The 24,417-nt window shown below is 40.7% G+C and overlaps 2 protein-coding genes across 2 annotated transcripts in view; one reads left to right on the forward strand and one right to left on the reverse strand.

Moving 5' to 3' along the window:
* Positions 1-4,443: 4,443 nt before the first annotated feature.
* Positions 4,444-24,417, reverse strand: part of LOC137274761 (dopamine beta-hydroxylase-like) — a 34,157-nt gene continuing 14,183 nt past the window's right edge. Inside the window, exons 5-11 of the mRNA XM_067808097.1 lie at positions 20,929-21,108; positions 10,454-10,608; positions 8,189-8,432; positions 7,530-7,623; positions 6,574-6,856; positions 5,537-5,774; positions 4,444-4,451 (exon numbers count right to left, since the gene is read on the reverse strand). Of these exons, the coding sequence (XP_067664198.1) occupies positions 4,444-4,451; positions 5,537-5,774; positions 6,574-6,856; positions 7,530-7,623; positions 8,189-8,432; positions 10,454-10,608; positions 20,929-21,108 (1,202 nt within the window). The remainder of the gene's footprint in view (positions 4,452-5,536; positions 5,775-6,573; positions 6,857-7,529; positions 7,624-8,188; positions 8,433-10,453; positions 10,609-20,928; positions 21,109-24,417) is intronic.
* On the forward strand, positions 17,843-19,206 carry LOC137273681 (uncharacterized). The gene has a single exon (XM_067806474.1). It carries the CDS (start codon positions 17,869-17,871, stop codon positions 19,204-19,206), a length of 1,338 nt encoding a protein of 445 aa, XP_067662575.1. The 5' UTR covers positions 17,843-17,868.

The raw sequence follows: 24,417 nt of genomic DNA on the forward strand, positions 1-24,417 counted from the left end.
TGTCAACGAAGGACAGTAAAACAACTAGAATATCACAATTTTAATTAAAACTAGTATGGAAACTTAGACAATACAATAAAAAAAACAGACTACAGATCGCCAACAACAGAAGGTAGATCACCACACTAGGGACCATGGAGACTTACAGTACCTTTGCTACCTACATGGACCCTAGTTGGATTTACACCATCCCTTCAGCTGCTGGCGATTGTACGAAAGGTTAGCCAAAATTAAAAGAACATGAATACTACGATTAAAAACCTGGTAGACTTAAATTTACTGTGAATGTTTGTGGACTTACGTACCCTCTCAGGAGGACAATAATTTTACAATACTTCAACCACCTTTGAGGGTACAGCCACCAACAATTCAAGTTACTAATTCAAACTACCAATCATTAAAATACATCTATTTACAGAAACATACTATTCAAAATTCAACCACGAAATCAATTTCTTTTAAAAAAGCTATAATAAAATGAGAATTAACGTTGGTAAAAAGATCCTGCATTGTTTCAACTGTAAAATACTTATCCCTTGTGATGGAGAATTCAACACAGTCAAGCAGAATATGGAAAATAGAGGGATGCAAAATGGAGGATCTTCACCTTTCAACAGGTACGCATGAGTATATCTAGTGTGGCCAATACGACATCGTCGTAAAATAACCTCTTCAAATCTGGACTCACAAACCCAGTGGGTATAACCACTGTAAGGTTTTATCTCATGCAATTTATTGATACCCACTTGGGTGTCTCACTTCTTTTGCATCTGATCACGGATATAAGATCTAATGGTGGCTTTGTAATCACCGTAGGGAATAAGAAGTGGTGTCACAGATTTGTTGAGTGCTGCATTGGCAGCAAGAAGTAACCAACAGAAGACGATGTCGTATTGGCCAGTAGCAAGATTATTATACAATTCAATAATATCAAGTAAAAGTGGATGTTTACATGACAAATTTTAATAGCCTGAAGACAAGAAAGAGAATTTATCGTGGACTGACCATTCGAATTCATTTAGTAGTTCTGAATTTGTCAATGACAAGTCAAGAGCAGAGTAGGTCCCTGTCCCAGGGTGTAAATATGTGTTGGAACCATCATTATAAAGACATAAATCATTGTTAGAACAAAAGTCCTCCAACAATTTCTCTTTAGTGTTTATACTTACACTACCCCAGAGTGGGTTGTGCCCATTTAAGAAAGATATGCATTAAAATGACGAAGGTCAAATGTATCTGTTTGTTTTAAATATGTCTCTTGGAGACATATTGCTGAAGGTGTAAAATCTTGGACTAATAGCTGTAATTCATGTAAATTAGTCCTCAATCCTCTGCAGTTCCACTATACAATATTATTGGAACAAACTATCTTTTGGGGGGATTTATTGGGGATCTACCCCGCATAGCGACAAGCTATGTGCCCTAGAATGGACGTTTTCAGAAACGTCCATGTCTTCAAGAGACCCATATTTATTGAACAATTGAATTTTGTTCTGTGACCCTTTAGGAGCTCTGCCACTTTTTTGTTTTGAAGCATCAGGCTTTGACTTCGGTTTACTTTTTACCGTTTGCCGATTATCAGCTGTCGAGTGAGAGTTTGAGTGTGACTGACATGATGATTTGTTATCAGAAGAAGACTTTGAGGTGCTAGGAAGTGGTTCCTCAGTCTGAGATGATATAGTAGGGGATAAAAGCTGTGGAGAATCGCAATTTACCCAAGTCAAGGTAGTTTGGCAGCCTGTAGATGATTTTGTTATTTTAGATCTGGACTCAGATGGTGTTTTTGCGACTGTAGCATGACTTTCTGTAAGATCAGATCTCTTTACCAGTTTTTTGGCATCGGAAAAAGTTTCTGACATATCGTCAAACAATCGGTCTCGATCCCTAACGGTACCTTTTGTTCAGGGTTTTGTGAGCAGACAACGAAAGATTTGATGTTCATCAGGTTGGTGGTTTGTTGTTGTTTTCTACATTCAACTAACAGTGCACCTGAACGTAATCGTCTAATGTTTTTCACATCTCCAACAATACCTTGAATACCTTTGGAGACAACAAAGGGGTTTAGCTTTAAGGGTGTCTTGTCAGGAGTCTCAATCACAACGAAACGCGGCCAATACTCAATCAATGCAGACGGTCTATGGTCAGTATCATCAGGGTCAGTTTCAAGAAAACGTTTTGTTTTTTTGGGTTGAATTTCATAAGCCATGGTTAGTTTAATTTGGTTCATCATTCGAGCTCCCCACCCACCACGGAGTATCACAAGGACAATGCTAAAGCAAGCGGGCCTCCAGCTTGCAGCACCCAGGATACCCGGATGTTTTACTCCAGTAGAAGAATTATAAGAAATTAATCTAACCAGACTGGCCCTTGAGCCATCGCCTTCTGGCATAAGCCTCTAGGCAAAATGGATATGATCATAATTCACTGTACTAAATTTTACAGATTACCAATAGTGCCAAGACCAAACTTCAAAACAAGTCCAAATCAGATTTCTGCAATGACACATATGTAGTCTATGCACAGGGCTTGGCATGACCAGCCGATTGGTTGAATCGGGCCAATTCAACCACCCGTCTAGGTGAAATAAGGACCGAAGTGGTGTGTTGGGCAAATGGAACGCAGTTAAAAGCCCAAATGCCCTCAACCACCAGAATCCCGTCCTCCACCGACACCGGACGCAACCCATGGCAAACAGGTTGCCCAATTTAGTCGCCTCTTACGACAAACAATGGGGTGCTGTGGACACATTCTGTCCCGGGTCCACAAGGGAGAAGAGCACTTAGAGTTACCCAGCACCCACCACGAGGAGGTGGCTCTTTATGGGTGCCCCGTCTAGGTGAAGTCGGCCAAAGTGGTATGTTGAGCAGTAGGAACACGGTTCCAAGAACGTACTGCCCTCAACCACCGGGATCCCCTCGTCTACCTACACAGGGCCGCAACCCACTGCAAACGGGTGGGTGGACCATATATCCCCCTGGGTCCACAACGCTGGTGTCGGCGAGCTCTTCGCGTTACCCAGCACCCACCACGAGTGCCTAACGAAATAGAATTATAAGAAGGAAACATGATGCGACATAAAGAGTAGTGCCCTTGGCTCACAGAATGAATGAATGAATGAATGAATCTCTTCATTTCCTTCAGACTGTAGACATAAGATCATCATAAACACATATGAAATATTTACAGCAACATAATATGACAGCAATATATTCACAGCAATATATTCACAACACATTCGTATAATAATATAGTAATATAGTCATATATAAATGTACAAAGAAAAATGGAAGACCCAGAATGCAAAGTTCAGTGAGGGAAGCAAGAAGTATAGGTATTTACAGAAAAGAGAACAATCATTCATCTCATTTCATCAGTATCGTTAGTTACTACAAGTCCACCTCCAGAAAATAGTGATGGCTGTTCATGTTCAGATAGTGATTCTATTTGTACTTAAACATCCACATCAAACTTCAAAGAAATCTGTGAGTACACACAGGTGACTGACGTCGTTGCAATATACTTCAACAATAATCAAAATAATCAAGGGTGATCAGTGTGTCTTTGATTTGTCACAATGGTGTAACAATTAACAATTGCAGGTGTTCTGTGCTCGTTATACGTGTAATTTGGAAGGAATTCAATGTTTAGTTGAAGGTTTTACTTATTTATAACTTCTGTTCGACCATTAAAAGGTCCGGGGTAAAATGGGCCTTCAGCAATCCGTACTTGCCATAAAGTAAGAGGCAACTAACGGGTTCGGGTGGTCAGAGTCGCTGACTTGGTGGACGCATGCACTTGCAATCGGTTCCCAGTTGAGTATACCGATGCTCATGCTGTTGATCATTGGATTTCTGGTCCAGGCTCGATTATTTACAAACCGCCGCTATATAGCTGGAATGTTGCTGAGTGCGGCGTAAAACTGAACTCACTCAATCACTAACTTCTTTTCACGTGTGTAATCTATTGAAGGTGGCTCTGTCGACTAATGCATGAAATGTATGTAGATTTCCTTGCAACGTTATTCACTTGCATACATGGGTATTTCTTCCCAATTTGGAAAGAAAGGTCGCCAAGTGATACAAGTGACGTTGATATAGGTTACTTGTTGTTACCCTGCCCTGTGCCCGGCAGTTAAGAGTTATTGAGTAACTAAAATCGGCATTAGAATGTGCTGGTACAAGAAGCAACACACACACACACACACACACACACACAGACACAGACGTTGCTATATAACCTTCAGCTGTTTAAAATTAGGGGGTGAGGGGTGTGTGGTCTGTTACATTAGGGTTGCGTCTGAGAATAAAAATTGTATTCCTATATATTGCGATCTAGTTACCCGTTTTGTGATGCATATTGCGATATATTGGGACATTTAAGTGTTTGACAGTGACTGACACTAGTTATGCATATCAATCCTAGTTTGTACACTAAACATATATGTTATGGTTCTGACAACAACAGTCTCAAAATTAGATTGCAGAGTCATGAATACAGTTGTACTTTATATGCAACTTATAGTATTGTATAAGTTTTGTCATTGAAACAGGAAAGCAGCGATCTGTTGTGAATAAGGATATGTGTAGATTTTAGATTTGGCGACGTTATAGTGGTACACAGTACGCTAGCGTGATCGTCGATTTCCAGTCCAACGGCCGAGTACAGTACAAGGCATATCTGGCAAACAGTTAATAGCGAAAACAGCAGACGTACATGTATACTTGAATAACTGGATTTTTAATTTTGTTTGTTTACGTTCATGTGTTGGCGAGGTTATGACATTGAAGAAAAGAATGATTAAAATGAAATGAATTGTTAGATACAATATATATTTTTCATTGCGCAAGGTTTCTTTGAGATGTTCGATTACACAAAATACATGCACATGAAAGATATTGTGATAAAATCTTATTTTTCTTATATTGCAAAGTGTCTAATTTGCAGCGGAGAAGTGAGTTCTTTCTCAACGAACTGATCTCGCGAGACATTGAGTGGCACGACGGGAGTAGTGGCTTTTATAGCGAAATTGAGTCGCTATCATACCTCCATGACGATTCACGACCGACGTTTATATGTGATGTAGCTAGATACCCCGTTGACGGAACATCGTGAAGGCGACCATCTGAGAAGGGTAGTGAACGATTTCATTACCTTGACTTATCTACCCAACCCCAAAAGAACACGAAGGCATCTTGAGATAAGGAAATAAGTGACAAACTTTATTCAGTTAATGTATTATATACATCAGTGATGAATTAAGTCATTTTCATAAGAGCTAGTACGCATGTAGAAAAGTTGCCAGCTATAATTAGCTGATCATTATTCAATCATGCAAAATGGTTGTTTTGATAGCATTTGGAAATTGGTTCATAAACGATATGTCATTTATTGTTATCTCCTTTATCAATTCTCTTAAAAACTCAGTACGACTTAACAATGGGCCTTTGGGCGTTCCGAAAAATATACATGTTATATGCGGTGGTATTACCACACAAAGATACGTACAATAGTACTACTGTACAGAATGCGAGAATACCAGTTTTTCCGCCAGAGTCAGTTAAGACGTTTCCGTTGTTTTTGTCCTTCTTGAGTGAACAGGATCGAAGGGCAGCTATAAATTGCGTTGTTTTGAGATCTGGATTTTTACGAGACTTCACTGTCAGCAGGAACTCCTGCATTATACCCTTGGCAAGACAGGGATGCTTTTCAGCCTTAATAATAGCTTCAGGACATTTCTCGAGACATCCACCGTTGGCACTGCATTTATCCAGCACCTACAGAAAATAAACAGGACAATGTAATTTGTATTACAATCAAAATATGTTCCAATATAACATTTAGTAATGGCGACAGGTCTTTGAACTGCCCTATCGACGTGCCGATATTGCTAGAATGTTACTAACAGCTGAGTAAAAGTAAACTCAATCTTTTACTCACTGTTCACCCAACAGACGTAGTTAACTATACAGATTGATCTGAGTACACTAATACAATCTATAGCAAGCTCAAATGTGTTTCATACTTATTAGAAATCGCTGCTAAGATTGTCACTTGCTCAGTTCCGATATTTATAAATCCGCGGAAAAGAGTCAAAGGTTGGACACCCGTCATAAACAAATGCAAAGTCAACTAATTATTTAACAAAATTCCCGGGACTAAATGTTATGATTCAAATTAAAGCATTATATTGTACACACTTTTTGTCGTTCAGATGAAACTTGTTCCCAGCACCTTCAGATTCTACACAATGAGGTCTGCTCCAAAGGATATTCACGTGAAGTTAAATATGAAGTTACAGACGTAAATACTGACAAAACTAATATAAGAAATTGTCGTAAGAGGCGACTAACGGGATCGGGTGGTCAGACTAGCTGACTTGGTTGACACATGTCATCGGTTCCCAATTGCGCAGATCGATGCTCATGTTGTTGATCACTGGATTGTCTGGTCCAGACTCGATTATTTACAGACCGTCGCCATATAGCTGGAATATTGCTAAGTGCGACGTAAAACTAAACTCACTCACTCACTCACTCACTAATATAAGAATAGATGGTGGGTTTTGCAGCTTACCATGTCCATTAGCATTTTCGTGTCGGTGTGTGAATTATTGCAAAAATCGTCAATCCTGCAACCCATAATTACTCCGCTTTCCATGTCACAGAGGTCGAGAGTCTTCCAAGAGGTACACTTATATCTCCTGCTGACACTTTTAGGATAATAGACAAATGGAGAAAAACACATCTCGTCACTTGTAGCTAAACCGTAGAATGTGGTTTTCTTGGAAGACACAGATCGGTATTCGCAAGTCGTCTTCAGAGAATCACCAGGATGAATGGCCACTGGGGGATCATATCTGTTGCGAATAAAATACTGAAAGTGTCAGGTGAAAGAGCATTCAAAATTTTAAATGATACCTCTCAGATAGGACGGAATACAGGAAAGTATGCTAAAGTATGCTCAGAGTAAGTTTACCACACACTGGCATGTCTGTTTATTTAAATGCTTATGCCAACAAAGGCAATACAGTATTTTAGAGTCATGGATTAAGTACACCGCAAAGAAGTAGCACTTTACATCAATAACGGGGCGTAGATGTCGCTCGATCGTCACCCGACTGTCCGGTCAGGATTCCCAGGACAATTACAGACCATTGTCCACTACCCTGGTGGGACATATTGCCGGAATGTTGGAGGAATGCCGTCAAAACTTCAGCACTAATGCAGTCGATTGGTTATCAACTGATGAGATTGAGTGAGTTTAGTTTAACGCTCACCACTGGCACCAAATGCATGGGTGTGGCATTCTACATTCCTTACAAAACCTTATTGAACAGTTGTCTAAAACTGTATCACGGTCGTTCAGCATAGACTATTTGTTCCTTAGTCGCCTGGAATACGAGATTTATGGAATATCGAGGTCAAGCTGTACTGACACCATACTGTATTGTAGAACAAATAGTAAAAGATTACTTGCTAACGTTTATCCATAGTCGTGTGCTCTCTGAACGAGTGTTGCTGTAATCTTACCGCACGTCAGTTGGATTGTCGTAGCTGTAGTTTTGGTCATTGGTGAGATATCTTTTCGTTTCTCCGCTGAACAGTTCCACTGTCTGTGCGATGCCTTGAGGACGAACAGTAAAGTCATGTCAAATAATAACAAATGCAAGTCATATGTAAATTATTACCCGGTGGCTAAGTTGTTGACTGCGCAGCATTTCACAACGTAACGAGCCGTAGAGGAGCCCTTTGTTTGAGCATTACATTCCCATGTTCTCCTGAGTATGTTTCTTGCTTCGCTTTAATGGTGTATTTAAGATTGCATCGAAGCACTACTCAAGGTTTGACTGAAGTAACGCATGCTTCTGAGGATCACGTTCAAAGGCGTTGAATAATTTTCAACAATAGCGTGTCACGTTCACTTTTCGTGACATCCCAAACCAGTGGATCGTAGTACAATTGATGGGGGCAACCGGTATGCCGAATACAACTCCAAAGGACATAAAGTGTTGTTCTGTCCATATGCTGAAAACATGTGACATCACCTGAAAGCATGAGGCCTGTAGCTTTAGGTGTGTCTAGGAATCGAACACGAGACAAGATACTTGCAGGCCTATGCAACTTTACAAAATGAATGGCAGTGCTTTATACGAACTGACCGCCCGTGCAGTACATAAGAGGAAATGTACCTTTATAATGCATATGATTGTATCCTTCGATTAAATATATAGTGTCTTTCAGGATCTTTTTGGTGCATCGCGATGGACACACAGATTCGACCACGGTCCTGCTCCTTCCAGGTGGGATCACAAGGTAGGTTTCACCTGTCCAAAACATTCCCGCGTCGTAAGGGCGAAGGGTGGGGGTGTAGTAGATGATGAAACCTGAGCCGTCCATCAGTCCAGATAACTTGTGTGGGTTGTTCCAGTGGAACTAAAACAAACAATAATACACATACAAAAACTAATTTCTGGTGACACAGCTAGACAACAATATAATGTGAACAACTTACAATGCCTTGCAACCTATTTGGAAGGTCTTGTGACAGTGATTGGTTGCTCGCCTTTCAGGTTTCACATGTAATCATTTGATATTGATGTGGCATAATTTCATGTCACATTATTATGTTCTTTGATCAATTACCAGCTTCCTGTTTACATATAATTTTTGTGCTGTTTGGTCATATAGGGCAACAAGAACGAGGTGATACTAAATATATTTCCTGTTTTTGCTTCATCCATTCTATCAGGTCCCTAGTGTCGTGAGCTACCGTCAATTGTTGGTGATGTGTAACCAGTGTTTAATATTGTTTTGTCGAAATAGTACTATTACTTTTAACTTTCCGCACTAGCTTTATTCGTACCTGGGATATTCTAGTTGTTTTATTTTCCTTTGACGGCAGTTTGTTTTCATGTATGCATATATCATTTCATAATAACTACTGTTCTCGTCACGATATGGTTGTAATATTGCCGATGTGACGTCAATAGTAACTCACTCATCCATTCCATCAGAGCTAACATGGCACACAAACTATCTCTCTAGGCCTTTAACGGGTGTCTTTGACAGAATGCGAAGTAATGCCCACTTGTATTAGGCTGTTCACCATATTTGAACACTGACAACGGTTGGTATTGTCAACAAAAGGGAATCCGGAGTGTATTTTTTCTGTAAATTGTATAATTGATTAAGTAATAATTATTATTTGGGTCACCATGTTTAAAGTTTTGAGTGAATGTTATTATGGGTCACATTTCGTGTCATAAATGTTCAGTGCTTTTAGTATTTCGGCTGCAGGCCTTTCAGGAACTGATCTAGGTGCATCGATCTTGTTTAATCGTTTACTTCGGGGAGACTACTACAAAATTCAACGTTGATGGCGATGGTCGTATGTCCTCGAAAATACAAGAACCGGTGACTTTGTACATAAAAACTAGTTGCCGTGTTGATACCGGACACACACAGTTTAACTGGAGTAACATCAAACTGCCGTCCTCAACGCTTGACCTACATAACCGCTGCCTGGCCGCTCGCTGTGTTGCATTCAGTACGACTATGTCTCACTCTCACACCAAGACTTCGGTTGAGTTGACATTATATTTGTGACCAATTACATTAGAATTGACTCAGTTGTATTGTACATGAAACCTCTATTGTGTAGTTTTGTGTCTTGCTGTTTTTGCTGAATACAAAATATTGAAAATATCAGACTTTTCAGTGTTGTGTTTTGAGGAGATTTCTGATACCTTCTGTCACGGCAATTTATTCAGCCTCACACATCATACGACAAACAGGTAGATTGCAGTATGATGCATCCCGGCAGTGGCAAGTTACAATACACGTTCTGCAATACTTTACTGTAATGTGAATGGCGTTCGTTTAGGAAACCTGTGAAGATTGGAGTTGGAATTGGTCTTCAGCAACTATTTCTTGCCGTAAGAGGCGACAGACGGGATCTTGCTCGATGATTTGGTTGAGGCATGTCATTGAATACCATTTGCCCAGATCGATGCCCGTGCCCGTGCCATTAGTCAATGGACTATTCTCGACTATTTACTGACCGCAGCCATACTGCTAGAATATTTCTGAGCGCATCGTTATACAGCGTCCCAACCAGATCGATTATGAAAGTGAAAGTGCAGTAATTCAAGTGAATTCAGATTTGAGGCTATAAATTAGTGTTTATTTTGGCTGCTGATACGTGTACAGGATACAATACTGACATCCTGAGATAATTTGCATTAATTTCACTCAAATTCACAGTTGAAAAGTCACGATGTGTTTCTTCTTAGGCAGCCAGCTGCTTTTTGTTTTGATTTTCAAAGGCGCATGGCGGTCCAAGGGAGACAACCCTTTCTAAAAAGATCATAGCGTGCCACCACAAATAAACAAGTCTCTTCACAACCTAACAACAATCTTTCACAAAATAGCAAACAAAGTATATGTATGTGTACCTGAAGCAGGACCCTCTTGTAGCCGGTTTTGCCAATTCGGAAGCCCGTGTCTTTGAAGAGACATTGACCTGGTAAACCAACACCCCACATGCCTATTAGATCCTGACAAACAGGAGAAAACATCTCACAGTCTCCTGGACGGGCAATAGTGGGCGCTGCAAGGAAGAATACCGTATATAAACCAAACCAAGAATTGTATGTTTTGCAACATTTTAGTTGTGTAAATGTTCCAATTTGTTCAGTATAGTGAAGAAGAAACTATTCAGTATATAGTGATGAAAATAACATATACGTTATTGTAAATTCTTCCTGTTATGTTAGAAGTACGGTTTTCTGGACAGATACGTCTGTTACCCGAGCCAGACATAAACACAAATGGAAATAGAATGTGAAAGGAAACTACCAGTTTTGCTTTGTGCATCTGGGCCTACATTCTCTCTTGGCTATCTTAAGTTGTTGGTGATCTATAGCCCGTTTTCATTTTGTGCTGTCTGTAATGATTTAATTTTACCACGAAGTACTAGTTTTAAAGTTTATACAGCTATGATACTCTAGTGTTTTTACTGTATTTCGATGACAGGTTTTTATGTTCTAATTTTATTGATTTTCATATTTATATAAATTAGATTGTTCTCGTCACGGTATGGCTGAAATACTGCCGATGTGACGCTAAATAATAACTCACTCACTCTTGCTTTGTACTGTTGGTGAAAGGTAAGATGAAGATCCAGGTTAGAATTGGTATTCAGCAACCCATTCATCTGCATCATGTATAAGTATATTTTATCGTGAAAAGAATGAGTACACTGGATGGATGCCTTTCTATTACCGAGAGACTTCAGATTTTAACTCACTCATTCTTTCCGTTACCTAAATATACGCCCCTTTACAAAGTTGCCTTCGCAAGATGTCAACAACAAAAATTGTGATTTCGTAAAACAGAAACCGTTACAATCAATTAATTAATTTCAATATTAAATTCGATGCAAGCTATTTCGCAAGTGCTGAACGCGTGGATTATTACTGTATACTCCCTATTTCCTTCAACAGTGAGACGAATATTTATTCTTTATGTGGCCAGGTCATGTTTTTAATCGTTATTAGTTTCATAGTCTATACGTTTCAATATTAAGAACTTGTATATAGTTAATATATAGTGTATAGGTGTCAGCTTTTATGTGTACAAATAAAATATAACAAACCCTCTCAGTTAAATGTATCCCTGCACCCACAATCACTCCAATTAACAATAGTCTCTCTACTGGGTCAGGCCAGCTTCTGACCCATGCGCTTCCACTCTGCACATGCTTCTTTTGTCTTTCTGTCTCAGTTTCTCTGGTCAGCTTGCCACCTATTGTCTGCTAAGTTTTAAAGGTTTGTGTTACACACAGCTTAGTGGCAGTCAATAAAGATCATAAAAAGAGGAGGATCAGTTCAGTATATTGGATGTTTTATGGAGTTAATGAGGAGTTTATCAGAATGATCTTCGACAACTCGACTGCATGAGAGGTCGTAGTCACTCATTGCCACACAGTGGTAAGTGTACATTATAGGACCTTATAAGTATTAAACTAAATGCATTTTCCTCAGGTATATGTGCAACATACTTATTGAATATCCTAAATGATTTATGTATGTATGAATAGTTTTCATGTTGTTATTTATATTTTACAATGTATTTGTGCTAGAGCAGTATCAGGGCTAGTTATATCCCGTTAATAAATGGAAAATGCAATACTTCCATATGAATGCCATGTTATGAATGCTACGCTCAAATATGTAGTTACGTGTATGTATGTTTTCAGGGTCACCTCAACTATTCATTTTAATTGAAATAAACGGCTGTCAACTATAACCACAAGTAGCGTTGTGTTGCGTGCACCCCTCCACCAACATTACCCCTCTACCCGCTACTACATTTTGGAGCCCCCAGTGAGGAGTTGACAACCACAGGAGAGAGAGACGTTTATACTTGTGACAGACACCTAGAGAGACTCACCTATCAGACGCCAATACGTGAGAGTGAGATTCAGATAATTTCTTACAGGTGACTGTAATTTGGTGTTTGTGCTACATACACCCCATACACCAGCATAGCTATGCTTACGTCATTTAGTAACTTCAAGTTGTGACACCATCAAGGGAGACGATCATGCATCGGCTGGAGTGAATTTGTTTCAAAGACTTTATACTACAGACTTTGGTACTTGTTTATTCAATGTTATTTGGTTGTTCACACTGTGCAGTGAACTCATCATGTGATACTTCCTCATGATTATATCTTGGTCACATATATTTGATCAGCATTAATGTTCTGATGTTGTCATGTATACATATTGTCGCGATGGTACCACGAGCTGAAGTCGCGTTCACGTTGTGCTTATAATATTGTCGCGATCGTGTGTTGATACTGTCGCGAGTTTTTGGGACCTACCACACCTGATACTGTCACGGTACGCTATTACATAACCTCGAGTTAACTTTGAATCATCTTGCAGTTTTGATTTTGTTTTTCTCCGTTAGACTCTCACTGAATAATCGGGTGTGCTTGATTTTGCATGTGTGAATACTGTGCTTAAGTAATAAGCAATTTAATCGATAAACCCTATAGGCATTACTTAGAATTAAATACTCAACTGAATTCAATTGTAGTATCTTCATACTCTCAATAAAGTTTGCTAGTATTTAGTTCTTAGCACTTGGCATTCAGATTTAGAGTGTTGTCTGAAGGTGTTTTCCGTGGGTTGAAGCAGTCATCTTCCTGGTTAACTTGTTTACTTGTCTGTCTTTCGTGTGGCGTTCTCCAGTTTCAGTTTCAATCTCATGCGCTTGCGTTACACCTGCGTAAATTTGTCATGCAAATACCACTAACCTAAGCACATTTTGCCCACTTCCTTATATTGCCCGGTATTATATAGCTTATACCAGTACGTTATCCTTTGGGCCCAACCCTATGTAATTCACACTTACTACCTGAGTACACATACGTGGTGTATAGGTTAGTTGTTTACTTACCTGTAGTATCCACCACTCAAACATAGGTAGTGTGGGTATCCCACTCACCTGTCGTATTGTTGTATACCAGTAGATATTATACCTGCCGTGTATACATTTCTTCATACCATTGTGGTCATCAGTTCAGTTACTATGGCGTCCGATGGTATGTCTAAAGAAGAAATAGACCAACTTGTGTCTACTCTCAATGCACTGAAGTTACGCCCAAAGTCTGACTCCCCAGAAGACTTTATGAATTGGATGCGTGAATGCTCTGGTATCCCCGTGGTAAAGACCGAATCGGAGGATCCAGAAGATGCCAAGATCAAGACCAATACCATAATCAAGGTGGCAGAGGTACCACGCCTTCCATTCTTTTCCGGAGAGGTAAATAAGGATACCACATATGATATTTGGCGCTATGAAGTACAGTGCGTCTTCCAGGACAAGATACACTCTGAGGACAACATCAAGCAAGCCATCAGGAGGTCACTCAAAGGGACTGCTGCTAGAGTTTTACTTAGGTTAGGCCCACATGTTGATGGAAGCACTATTCTAGCTAAAATGGACAGCGTCTTCGGAGAAGTAGATGCCACAGAGACACTTCTTGCCAAATTCTACTCAGCTAAACAGACAGAGACGGAGTCAGTTGCTACCTGGGCTGTACGTCTAGAGGACCTCTTGGGCCAGGCCATCGATGCAGGAGAAGTTGCCTCTCACAAACAGGACAGGATGCTTAAATCCATGCTATGGACGGGACTTCTGCCCAAGATGAAGGATGTTTCTGGACATAAATATGATCAGAGCCACACCTATAGTGATCTTCTCATCAGCCTTAGAAGAATAGAACAAGAACTCAAGATGCGTGAAGAGTCTCCCGCCCTACTTTCCCACTTGATGAATACAAAGAAGAAGTCTACTCTTGGTATGGCAGCTGTCTCTAAGGAGAATACGGAACTGGCAGAGATCAAGGGGATGATCAGGAAGCTTACTGGGGAAGTAGCTGATCTAAAAAAAAAGCGTGATACACCCTATCAAACCCAGGCACAACCACAAGTTGAGTATTCAAGCAACTGTTACACACCATTTCAGGGATTTCACACGATGCCACAACATACCCAGAGTCCTCCAGCTCAACATTCACTCCCTACTACGTTTCGGAACGCTCAGAACAGCAACGTCCAGGGACAGCAAGCCTTTAGACCCAGGACAGTCAGGCCAAGACAAGGATGGACAACTGATGCCTATGGACAACCTACTCCCATCTGCTACCGCTGTGGTCAACCCGGACACATCAGCTACAAGTGCACAGTTAGGATGGATCACAGTTGGGGTCCGTTAAACTGAGGAGGATCCATAGTGCGGGGCGAACTATGGATTTTAGTGTACAGAGCCCCAAAGATGATGACATAATCGGTCTCGTGGGCACTGCATCAGAAGTAGAAATTGCCGTTCATGGAGTGGATACTAAAGCCCTTCTGGATACTGGAGCAACTGTATCAACCATGAGTGAGTCTTTCCATCGTGATAATCTGTCTCATATCACTATACAGCCACTACAAGGTATCCTACATGTAGAGTGTGCGGATGGTAAGCCGCTACCATACCTCGGATATGTTGAAGCATCCATAAAAGTCACAGGTATGTTACCAGTTGACCAGCAAGGTCTATTCTTAGTTGTTCCCGACAGTGAATACAACGAGGCGGTACCTGTTCTTATTGGCACTAACATTTTGAATTCACTTATGGTCAAGTGTAAAGAACAACATGGAAACCGATTCTTACAGTCTGCTAATCTCTTCACCCCATGGTACCTGGCTTTTAGATGCCTTGTACTTCGAGAGAAGGAGTTAGCAAAGCGTCAGAACAAGTTAGCCATAGTGAAGAGCGCTGAGTGCAAGAGGATTATCATTCCACCTAACAGCGAAGTGAAGATTCACGGATATATGGATAAACGGCTTAATTATCACCCCACTTGTGCTGTACTACAAGCCACGAGAACTTCAGCAATACCAGATGACCTTGACATAGCTCCAAGCTTAGTCACTTACAATGACCAACAGAAGAAGGGGGTTGAAGTCTATGTTTGTAATATTACCGCTAGGACTGTTGCTGTACCACCTAATGCCATACTATGCGAATTACAACCAGTGACCGTTGAAGATGTTCCTCAGATAAATGACTCTATTGATGAACCATTGATTGAGAAGATGGACTTTGAGGAAGCTGCCGTAACTCCTGATGAACTGGCCCGAGGCAAAGATGTTATCCGACAACATTTGGACATCTTTTCAAAAGGGGATATGGATGTTGGCTTTACTGACAAGGTAGTTCATAGGATCGAGCTGACGGATGAGTGTCCATTCAAGCAACGACATAGGCGGATTCCGCCTCCAATGTATCAAGAAGTAAGAGATCATCTCCAACAACTTCTCCTTGGTGGGGTCATTCGCAAGTCACATTCACCTTGGTCATCTAATGTTGTACTGGTACGAAAGAAAAATGGCAAACTTAGGCTATGTGTAGACTTCAGACAGCTCAATAATAGGACCATCAAGGACAGCTATTCTTTGCCGAGAGTGGAGGAGATGTTTGATGCCCTTGTTGGATCCAAATACTTCACAACGTTGGACATGAAGAGTGGGTATCATCAGGTTGAGTTGGCTGAAGAACACAAAGAAAGGACAGCTTTCACAGTCGGACCACTCGGATTTTATGAGTATGTCAGGATGCCCTTTGGTCTGTGCAACAGCCCCGCCACTTACCAGCGACTGATGAACGAGTGCTTTGACGGACTTCATCTCAAGATCTGCTTAATCTACATAGATGACATCATTGTGTTCTCGGACACTTATGAAGAACACTTGAATCGACTTGCCAGAGTCTTCCAGAGGATCAGAGAGTGTGGGCTGAAGTTGACACCCGACAAGTGCTCTTTCTTCAAGGAGAGGATAAAGTTCCTGGGACACGTGGTGTCATCGGAAGGAGTTGAAGCAGATCCACACAAAGTACAGCGTATCAAGGATTGGCCACGTCCTACAACGCCAGATCAAGTCCGTCAGTTCCTTGGTTTCGCTGGTTACTATCGTATTTTTGTGAAGGATTTCGCAAGGATTGCTCACCCACTCTCAAGCCTGATGCCAGCTCCAAAGGAATCCAAGAGGACTAAGAAGAAGAACTATGCTTGTAAGCCTTGGTCTTGGGGTACAGAACAAGAGTCGGCTTTTCAGAAATTGAAGGAGGTCCTATCGTCACCACCTGTGTTGGGATACCCTGACTACACTAAAAGGTTTGAGCTACACACAGATGCCAGTACATGTGGGCTTGGTGCAGTTTTATACCAAGAGACAGAAGATGGGAGGAAACAAGTAATCTGCTACGGGAGTCGTGGATTAAGTAAATCAGAGAGGAATTATTCGGCACACCGTTTAGAGTTCTTGGCTCTCAAATGGGCAGTGACAGAGAAATTCAAGGATTACTTGTATGGAAACACTTTCACCGTATATACGGACAATAATCCACTGACTTATGTGCTCACCACTGCCAAATTGGATGCAACAGGTCATCGCTGGTTAGCAGCACTTTCAGCTTATAACTTTGACATTATCTATCGTCCAGGCCAGAGTAATGCTGATGCAGATGGATTATCCCGGCTACCAGGATTGACAAGGGAGGAAGAGGAGGAATCACAAATTCCTACAAACTCTGTCAAAGCTGTGTGCAACATTATTCATTCCCAACCGTTTGTGGAATCCCTATGCCTATCAGCTGAGGTCATCGACATGGATCTGGACCAAGGACAAGATATCCGCAACATGACCAAAAGAGACTGGAGGAAGATGCAATATCAAGATCCAATTCTCCGACCGTGGATTGCAAGTGTGAGATCTGGAGTTAAGCCAAGGAAACAAATGATTCCACCTACAACGTCTGATGCTTGCCTCTTCAGAGTTTTTGACAGTCTGATCTTGGAGAATGGGGTTCTATATCGGCAGATAATCACAGGGGAAAAGAAGAGACTACAGCTGGTACTTCCGAGCTCTTGTGTAGATAGAGCGATGACAGGATGCCATGACGAAGTGGGGCACCCTGGACGGGACCGTACCCTTTCACTGATCCGGGACAGATTTTTTTGGCCAGGAATGGCAAAAGATACTGACGCCTGGGTACGTGCTTGTGGAAGATGTCTCCGAAGAAAGTCTCCCACCAATGCCAGAGCACCTTTAGTGAGTATCAGCACCAGCCAGCCGCTGGAGTTAGTATGTATGGACTTCCTTTCCCTGGAATCGTCACGAGGATACGAAAATGTTCTGGTAATTACAGACCATTTTACCCGGTATGCCATGGCTATTCCCACACGGAATCAGACAGCAAAGACGACTGCAGAGACCTTCTACACCAATTTTGTTCAACACTATGGAATGCCACAGCGTCTCCACACAGATCAAGGAGCCAACTTTGAGGGCAAACTCATTAAGGAATTGTGTGACATATTGAATATCAAAAAGTCAAGGACCACTCCATACCATCCCATGGGCAACGGCATGTGTGAGCGGTTTAACAGGACCCTCTGTGACATGCTGGGCACCCTATCACCTGATAAGAAACGGGATTGGAAGAATTATGTAGGACCTTTAGTTCACGCATACAATTGCATTCGCCATGAGACCACCGGCCAGACCCCATTCTTCCTCATGTTTGGACGTGAACCTAGATTACCCATCGATCTTGCTTTTGGCTTAGAACTCAATAGAGAGAGGAAGTCAGTGTATCAGTATACCAAGGCCCTCCGGGAAAGACTCAGGAGTGCTTATGAGCAGGCATCTAAGACTACCCGCAGTGCTCAAGACAGACAGAAGGTCGGATATGATCTGAAGGTAAGAGGAGGAACCATTGAAGTAGGAGACCGAGTGCTGGTAAAGGTTTTGGCGTTTGATGGACGACATAAACTGGCAGACCGATGGGAGGAGGATGTACACATAGTCCTGGAACAGCCTAACATGGACATTCCTGTATTTGTTGTCCGTAAGGAATCTGGAGAAGGACGTAAGAGGACTTTACATCGCAATCATCTACTACCTATCGGAGCTATATTACCAGCAGAGGATGCTAAGCCTAAAATGAGACCAACTCCCATTCCTAGACGAAGGACCTTGATTGTACCATCTCCCTTTCAAGAGACGACATCAGAGGTGATAAATGAGAAGGAGAGTGATACCATAGAACTTGGAACAATTACAGTGCCTGTTCAGACGTTTCAAGAAGCAGCAGAAGTTCATGGCTCCCTTGCGATGAACACAGTGTCTGCTGAAGATGAGTTATCTACCCAAGAGAGGACCGGTGACGACCAGGAATTTCTTGAAGTAGAGGGATCTTCTTCTGGTGGCGACGGCCATATGTCAGTGTTGTTGGAGGAACAGCAGGACACAGAAGAAAATCAAGAAGTTGATGCAACTGCGAACAATGATGGGGACGTAACTGGACAGGAGATAGCTGGAGTCCAGATAGCTTCCGCCGCTGCATCTACACCGAGATCTCCACCTGAACCTGCTCCAAGGCGTTCAGGAAGACAAATTAAGAAGCCTCCTTGGATGACGTCTGGGGAGTATGTCATGAGTCACAGAGTGCCACCTTCAGATGCTAATATGGACAGGAGATCCAGAGCCATTCAAGAGCTTGCAGCTAGTGGCGTTCTAGAAAGACTGAGTGGCAGCCTTTCTCAAGCTTTTATTTCCATTCTGGATGGAACTTCCAAATGACGAGGACGTCATTTCATGGGGAAGGGAAGTATGTGGCCAGGTCATGTTTTTAATCGTTATTAGTTTCATAGTCTATACGTTTCAATATTAAGAACTTGTATATAGTTAATATATAGTGTATAGGTGTCAGCTTTTATGTGTACAAATAAAATATAACAAACCCTCTCAGTTAAATGTATCCCTGCACCCACAATCACTCCAATTAACAATAGTCTCTCTACTGGGTCAGGCCAGCTTCTGACCCATGCGCTTCCACTCTGCACATGCTTCTTTTGTCTTTCTGTCTCAGTTTCTCTGGTCAGCTTGCCACCTATTGTCTGCTAAGTTTTAAAGGTTTGTGTTACACACAGCTTAGTGGCAGTCAATAAAGATCATAAAAAGAGGAGGATCAGTTCAGTATATTGGATGTTTTATGGAGTTAATGAGGAGTTTATCAGAATGATCTTCGACAACTCGACTGCATGAGAGGTCGTAGTCACTCATTGCCACACAGTGGTAAGTGTACATTATAGGACCTTATAAGTATTAAACTAAATGCATTTTCCTCAGGTATATGTGCAACATACTTATTGAATATCCTAAATGATTTATGTATGTATGAATAGTTTTCATGTTGTTATTTATATTTTACAATGTATTTGTGCTAGAGCAGTATCAGGGCTAGTTATATCCCGTTAATAAATGGAAAATGCAATACTTCCATATGAATGCCATGTTATGAATGCTACGCTCAAATATGTAGTTACGTGTATGTATGTTTTCAGGGTCACCTCAACTATTCATTTTAATTGAAATAAACGGCTGTCAACTATAACCACAAGTAGCGTTGTGTTGCGTGCACCCCTCCACCAACATTACCCCTCTACCCGCTACTACATTTAGTTGCCGATTGATGATCTTTTTTTAGTTTATATACTAACTCCCAATGTTGGTATGCTATGAAGACCAGTGATCTGCCAACATTGGTAATGACACGTCAATGATGCAGGGCCTCTGTTGTCTCAACAGTGATATTACGACACGGGCAAAATTAGACAGAATAATGCGTTTGCCGTGTGCAACGACAGACTGACCGTTGTCCCTGTCAGCGTAATGTATCAGGACGCTTTAGCGACTTTCGTTTGTATAGGTCGTACACTGTTACGTTTGGGGAAATGAGCGGACGTTTCGTCTTACGAGAGATGCTTATGAGTCACGTGACATCGGTCATATTTCAGCCATGTCGTGACGAGAACATGCATGATATTGAAATTGAGTAAGTGTATATTATAAAGAAAACCCTTTCGTCAGAGGACAGTAAAACAACTAGAATACCACACGTATAATTAGAACTAGCGTGGAAAGTTAAAGCTGATAGTGCTATAGGACAAAACAATATAAATTACGGAATATATACATCACCAACAAATCAAGTTAGACCATCACGGAAATATGCTTCTATGTCCCATAAGAATGGTATTCTGTGATTCCAGAGTTTGTTTCTGAATGACAGTACAGTTCACTCGACTGGTACCATCGAAACTTTATGGAAATGGAAAAAGCGAAGAATTATCTATGGACGCTTGGTAAACATAGCACTATGGCTGTAACTTCATACGAAGATAATCTGTTATAATTACGTGAATACATGCCATCGTCACGGCCAAAGTAGTGGGGAACGTGGTACAGAAGTAAATGGCACCATTCACACGCCAACGCAGATCATGTGGCATGAATACATACCGCCATCTTGACAGCCAGCTAAGAAAATATGGTGCATGACGTCAGCGTTGTCAATTTCTGGTTTGGTGGCAAACATATGGTAATCCTGTGAGTTATCCAGGTCAAAGGTCATGCAAACATATGTGGTTTCGTTGTCTGGTACTGGTGTTCGTGGAAACCTCAGAACCCGTTTCTGGACTCCTGCAAGACACAATCTGGATACAGGAGAAGAGGTGCTGAATCTTTTTTCCTTTCAACATGTTACCTTAACTACCTGGTTCAGCTGGAAACAAAAGAAAAAAGACACGTCTGGACGAATTAAATCGTCCAAATGAAACTAATTCATCAAACAATGATTTCTGGCCACGATGTCTGGTTACTGAAGCTGCATACTTTCTGCCAATACAACTACGCACCGTCATTGATTATTTATGGGACGTTTTCAAAAACATTGGTTGTGTTACTAGAATGAAGTTTCAATAACAACAAAACATTTTGATTTTCATACCAAATACATTTATTTGGTCTTACAAGCTTTTTCAGCCATTTTGGGGGTTAGGAACATTTTAAATATATTTCTGCGCTTCAACAAAAAATATGTTTTAGTATTCTAGTTCTGTAATGGTATCCTGTCGATCCATTTTGGTGATGGCAGGCACATATTTACTACATACAATATGGAAATCTGAATATGAGTAGCACCAAGTCAATAATTTGAAACCTTTTTTCTCGTTTAAACAATGTTTTCATGATTAATGTCTAAAGATAAGAGAAACATCACCAAAATAAGTATGGATGGTAATTGTCATGGTACAACACACCTTTCTATCCCAAAGAGTGACACTAAAATTTAAAACGGCATATTTTACAACATAAAAATATATGTTCGACCTTGAAGGTAATGAGATACACACATATTCAAATGTATTCAGATGAATATTTAGTGTTCTGCTTGTACAATTAGCATGATATTTTATGTGAAACTAGGGCAAGGGATAACTTATCAAAATATTATTAATACAAATAACTATTTAAAAAATTATTAGCATTCAAACACCTGTTCCATAACTAAGTTACCTCATTTCCTTCCAGCCATGTATTTGCTAGGGTAATTCCGAAAAGAGATTCTACACTTCTGAAAAGTATTGGTATGCATTGTACTTTTTTTAAATCTTGTCTTTCATTTTTGCAATAAAGGTAATATATCTATCTAACACATACAACTGCGAAATCTGTAACTGACGGAGAGGTACCCAACTCAGCTGTTTCAACATCATCATGAACTGGCCACGTATGACATGTAGTAATGACTAGAAAAAGACAATATATGCATACAATGTTAATTTAAGTTTGACAAATAAGCAACAACCAAGTAAAACGTAAGAACTACTCGCTCATTTCTTCAGACAGGAGCAACCTCTTCATCTCTCTACAGACAGCATAGTACCACTACAAATTTGAATAAATAAAGCTCTTCTTCTCTAACATAATCCATAAACTATGCATCACAGGGCTGAAAACTAAACTTGGCTCCAGTAACATGAACACATTTCAGCTAAGCCCTTTTGTATCATTTCCAATATCTCATATATGATAGATTGACACCATATCTGATATTCAGAGGTCAGGGTTGAGGTCTGTTTTGGATGTGATCATAAAAGCTTAAGCAAATACTTTCCAGCAAATGCAGTTTTAGTTGCAAGTATCCTGGGAGCTTATGTATCCATTTTGGCAAAGTTTAGAGTACAACATAGGAAGAAATATTGTTATACCTTGAAAGAGTTGTACCCAGTTTTATTCTTTCAACTCTATTACAAACTATCAATGCATGGTAGTTATAAATGCTTCAAAGAAGCATGTTGCATGTTAATCATACGAATCTGAAATAACACTAGCCACCCATCTGTGTCACTCTGGAAAACATAAGTAGACTGATTTTTTCTCTTCCTTCTCTTCATTTGGTCAGCCCATGCAACTGAAAACGGATACAATACATGTTATGAGTATGTAGTTAGAATAGCCGAAATGCCAGGAACCAAACTATCGCATGAAACCTATGCCGATATCCTGTCAGGTTGTTCGTCCCTTCGAGAAGCGAAGAGGAATAGCACATATCGCAAGCCAGATATACAAGAATCCAAGGCACAAAGACAACCTCTGACTTCGCTACCCTGATGGATAATTCATATCTTTTCCTTTCTGACCAAGAGGAATAAATCCTGGAGCGATCGAGCTACACCTTCTACGAGCAATACCAGATTCCTCAACAATTTCTTGAACTCTATTTGCTGCTCTTTCGCGAGTTTGTAGAAGACGGCAAAATAGTTGATTTTGTGTACCTCTACCCACCACACCAATATCGACCTGCAGCAGGCAAACTACGAATTATACTCACAGACTGCCCGGAACCCAATGACAGACACAACCTATGCACCGACTGTCTCGATGCCATACCAAAACTCCACATCATTTTAGACGCTGACAACTCGACTTGCAAGTGCGGTGCCATAGACCACTGCGCCAGCAGCAAGAAATGTTTTCTATGGAGAAACAAAGACACTGACTACACCACTCGAAGTTCCAGAAGAAATAGCGATTGATGACTGTTTTGTGAACATAGGGAATCTGTATGACCGCAGCTGCCTCTAGTGGAGTATTCGATACGAGGAACGATTCAAGAAACGCTTCCAGTCTATTGCTACAAGATATGAGAAACAGTTAGACAGTACTATACCAGGAATCCCAATACTATGCCAATAAGTAGTATAAACAATGGGGGCTCACCCCCTTATTGGAGTATTGGTGTAGTATTGGGATTTGTACAACTAGAAATCTTCTCGTTTCGCCTATTCTGCTAACATTTAAGCCATTTATTTCTGCTGCCGGCATTGAGCTAAACATACATTTCCTTCCCAAACTCCTTTCTTGTCCTCAAGTCGACCTAACATTAACTACATTTAAGAAATCAGAAACATAAATTGCAATACAGACAAGAATACAACTGCAGATAATTCAAGTACTTATTATTCAATCCCATATAGCTCCCAATTTCGACCATCATACATTGAAAGTACAGTTCCCCTACATTTCATGAAGGGTATTTATACAAATCATTATTTACTGATGGATCAAAGGATGGTAGTGCACAGGCATATGCCACTGTTATGGAATCCAGAGGAATATATTCTAGATCACCAGATAACAGCTCTATGTTTACAGAACGTAGAAGCCAAAGCTATACTAACGGTTCTTAAAATGCATCTCGTGGTAAATATAAATAAATATAGCACCATCTGCTTTTTTACATAGTAAAACTGGATCTTCAACCTCATACAGTGGTGTTAAGATGGCCCCAGGTGAGCGTTCATTGAGAAAACAAGACTGAATTTGAGCACTAATCTGAAGTTTAAATGTAGTAAACTAAAGTTGATGAAAATCAGTATCAGTTGAGTAAAATAAAAACAACTAAGTATGGCTGGCAGACACACAAGACAGGTCACATTTCATTAA

This window comes from Haliotis asinina, chromosome 2 (assembly GCF_037392515.1).
Source record: "Haliotis asinina isolate JCU_RB_2024 chromosome 2, JCU_Hal_asi_v2, whole genome shotgun sequence".
In the NCBI taxonomy this organism is placed as follows: domain Eukaryota; kingdom Metazoa; phylum Mollusca; class Gastropoda; order Lepetellida; family Haliotidae; genus Haliotis; species Haliotis asinina.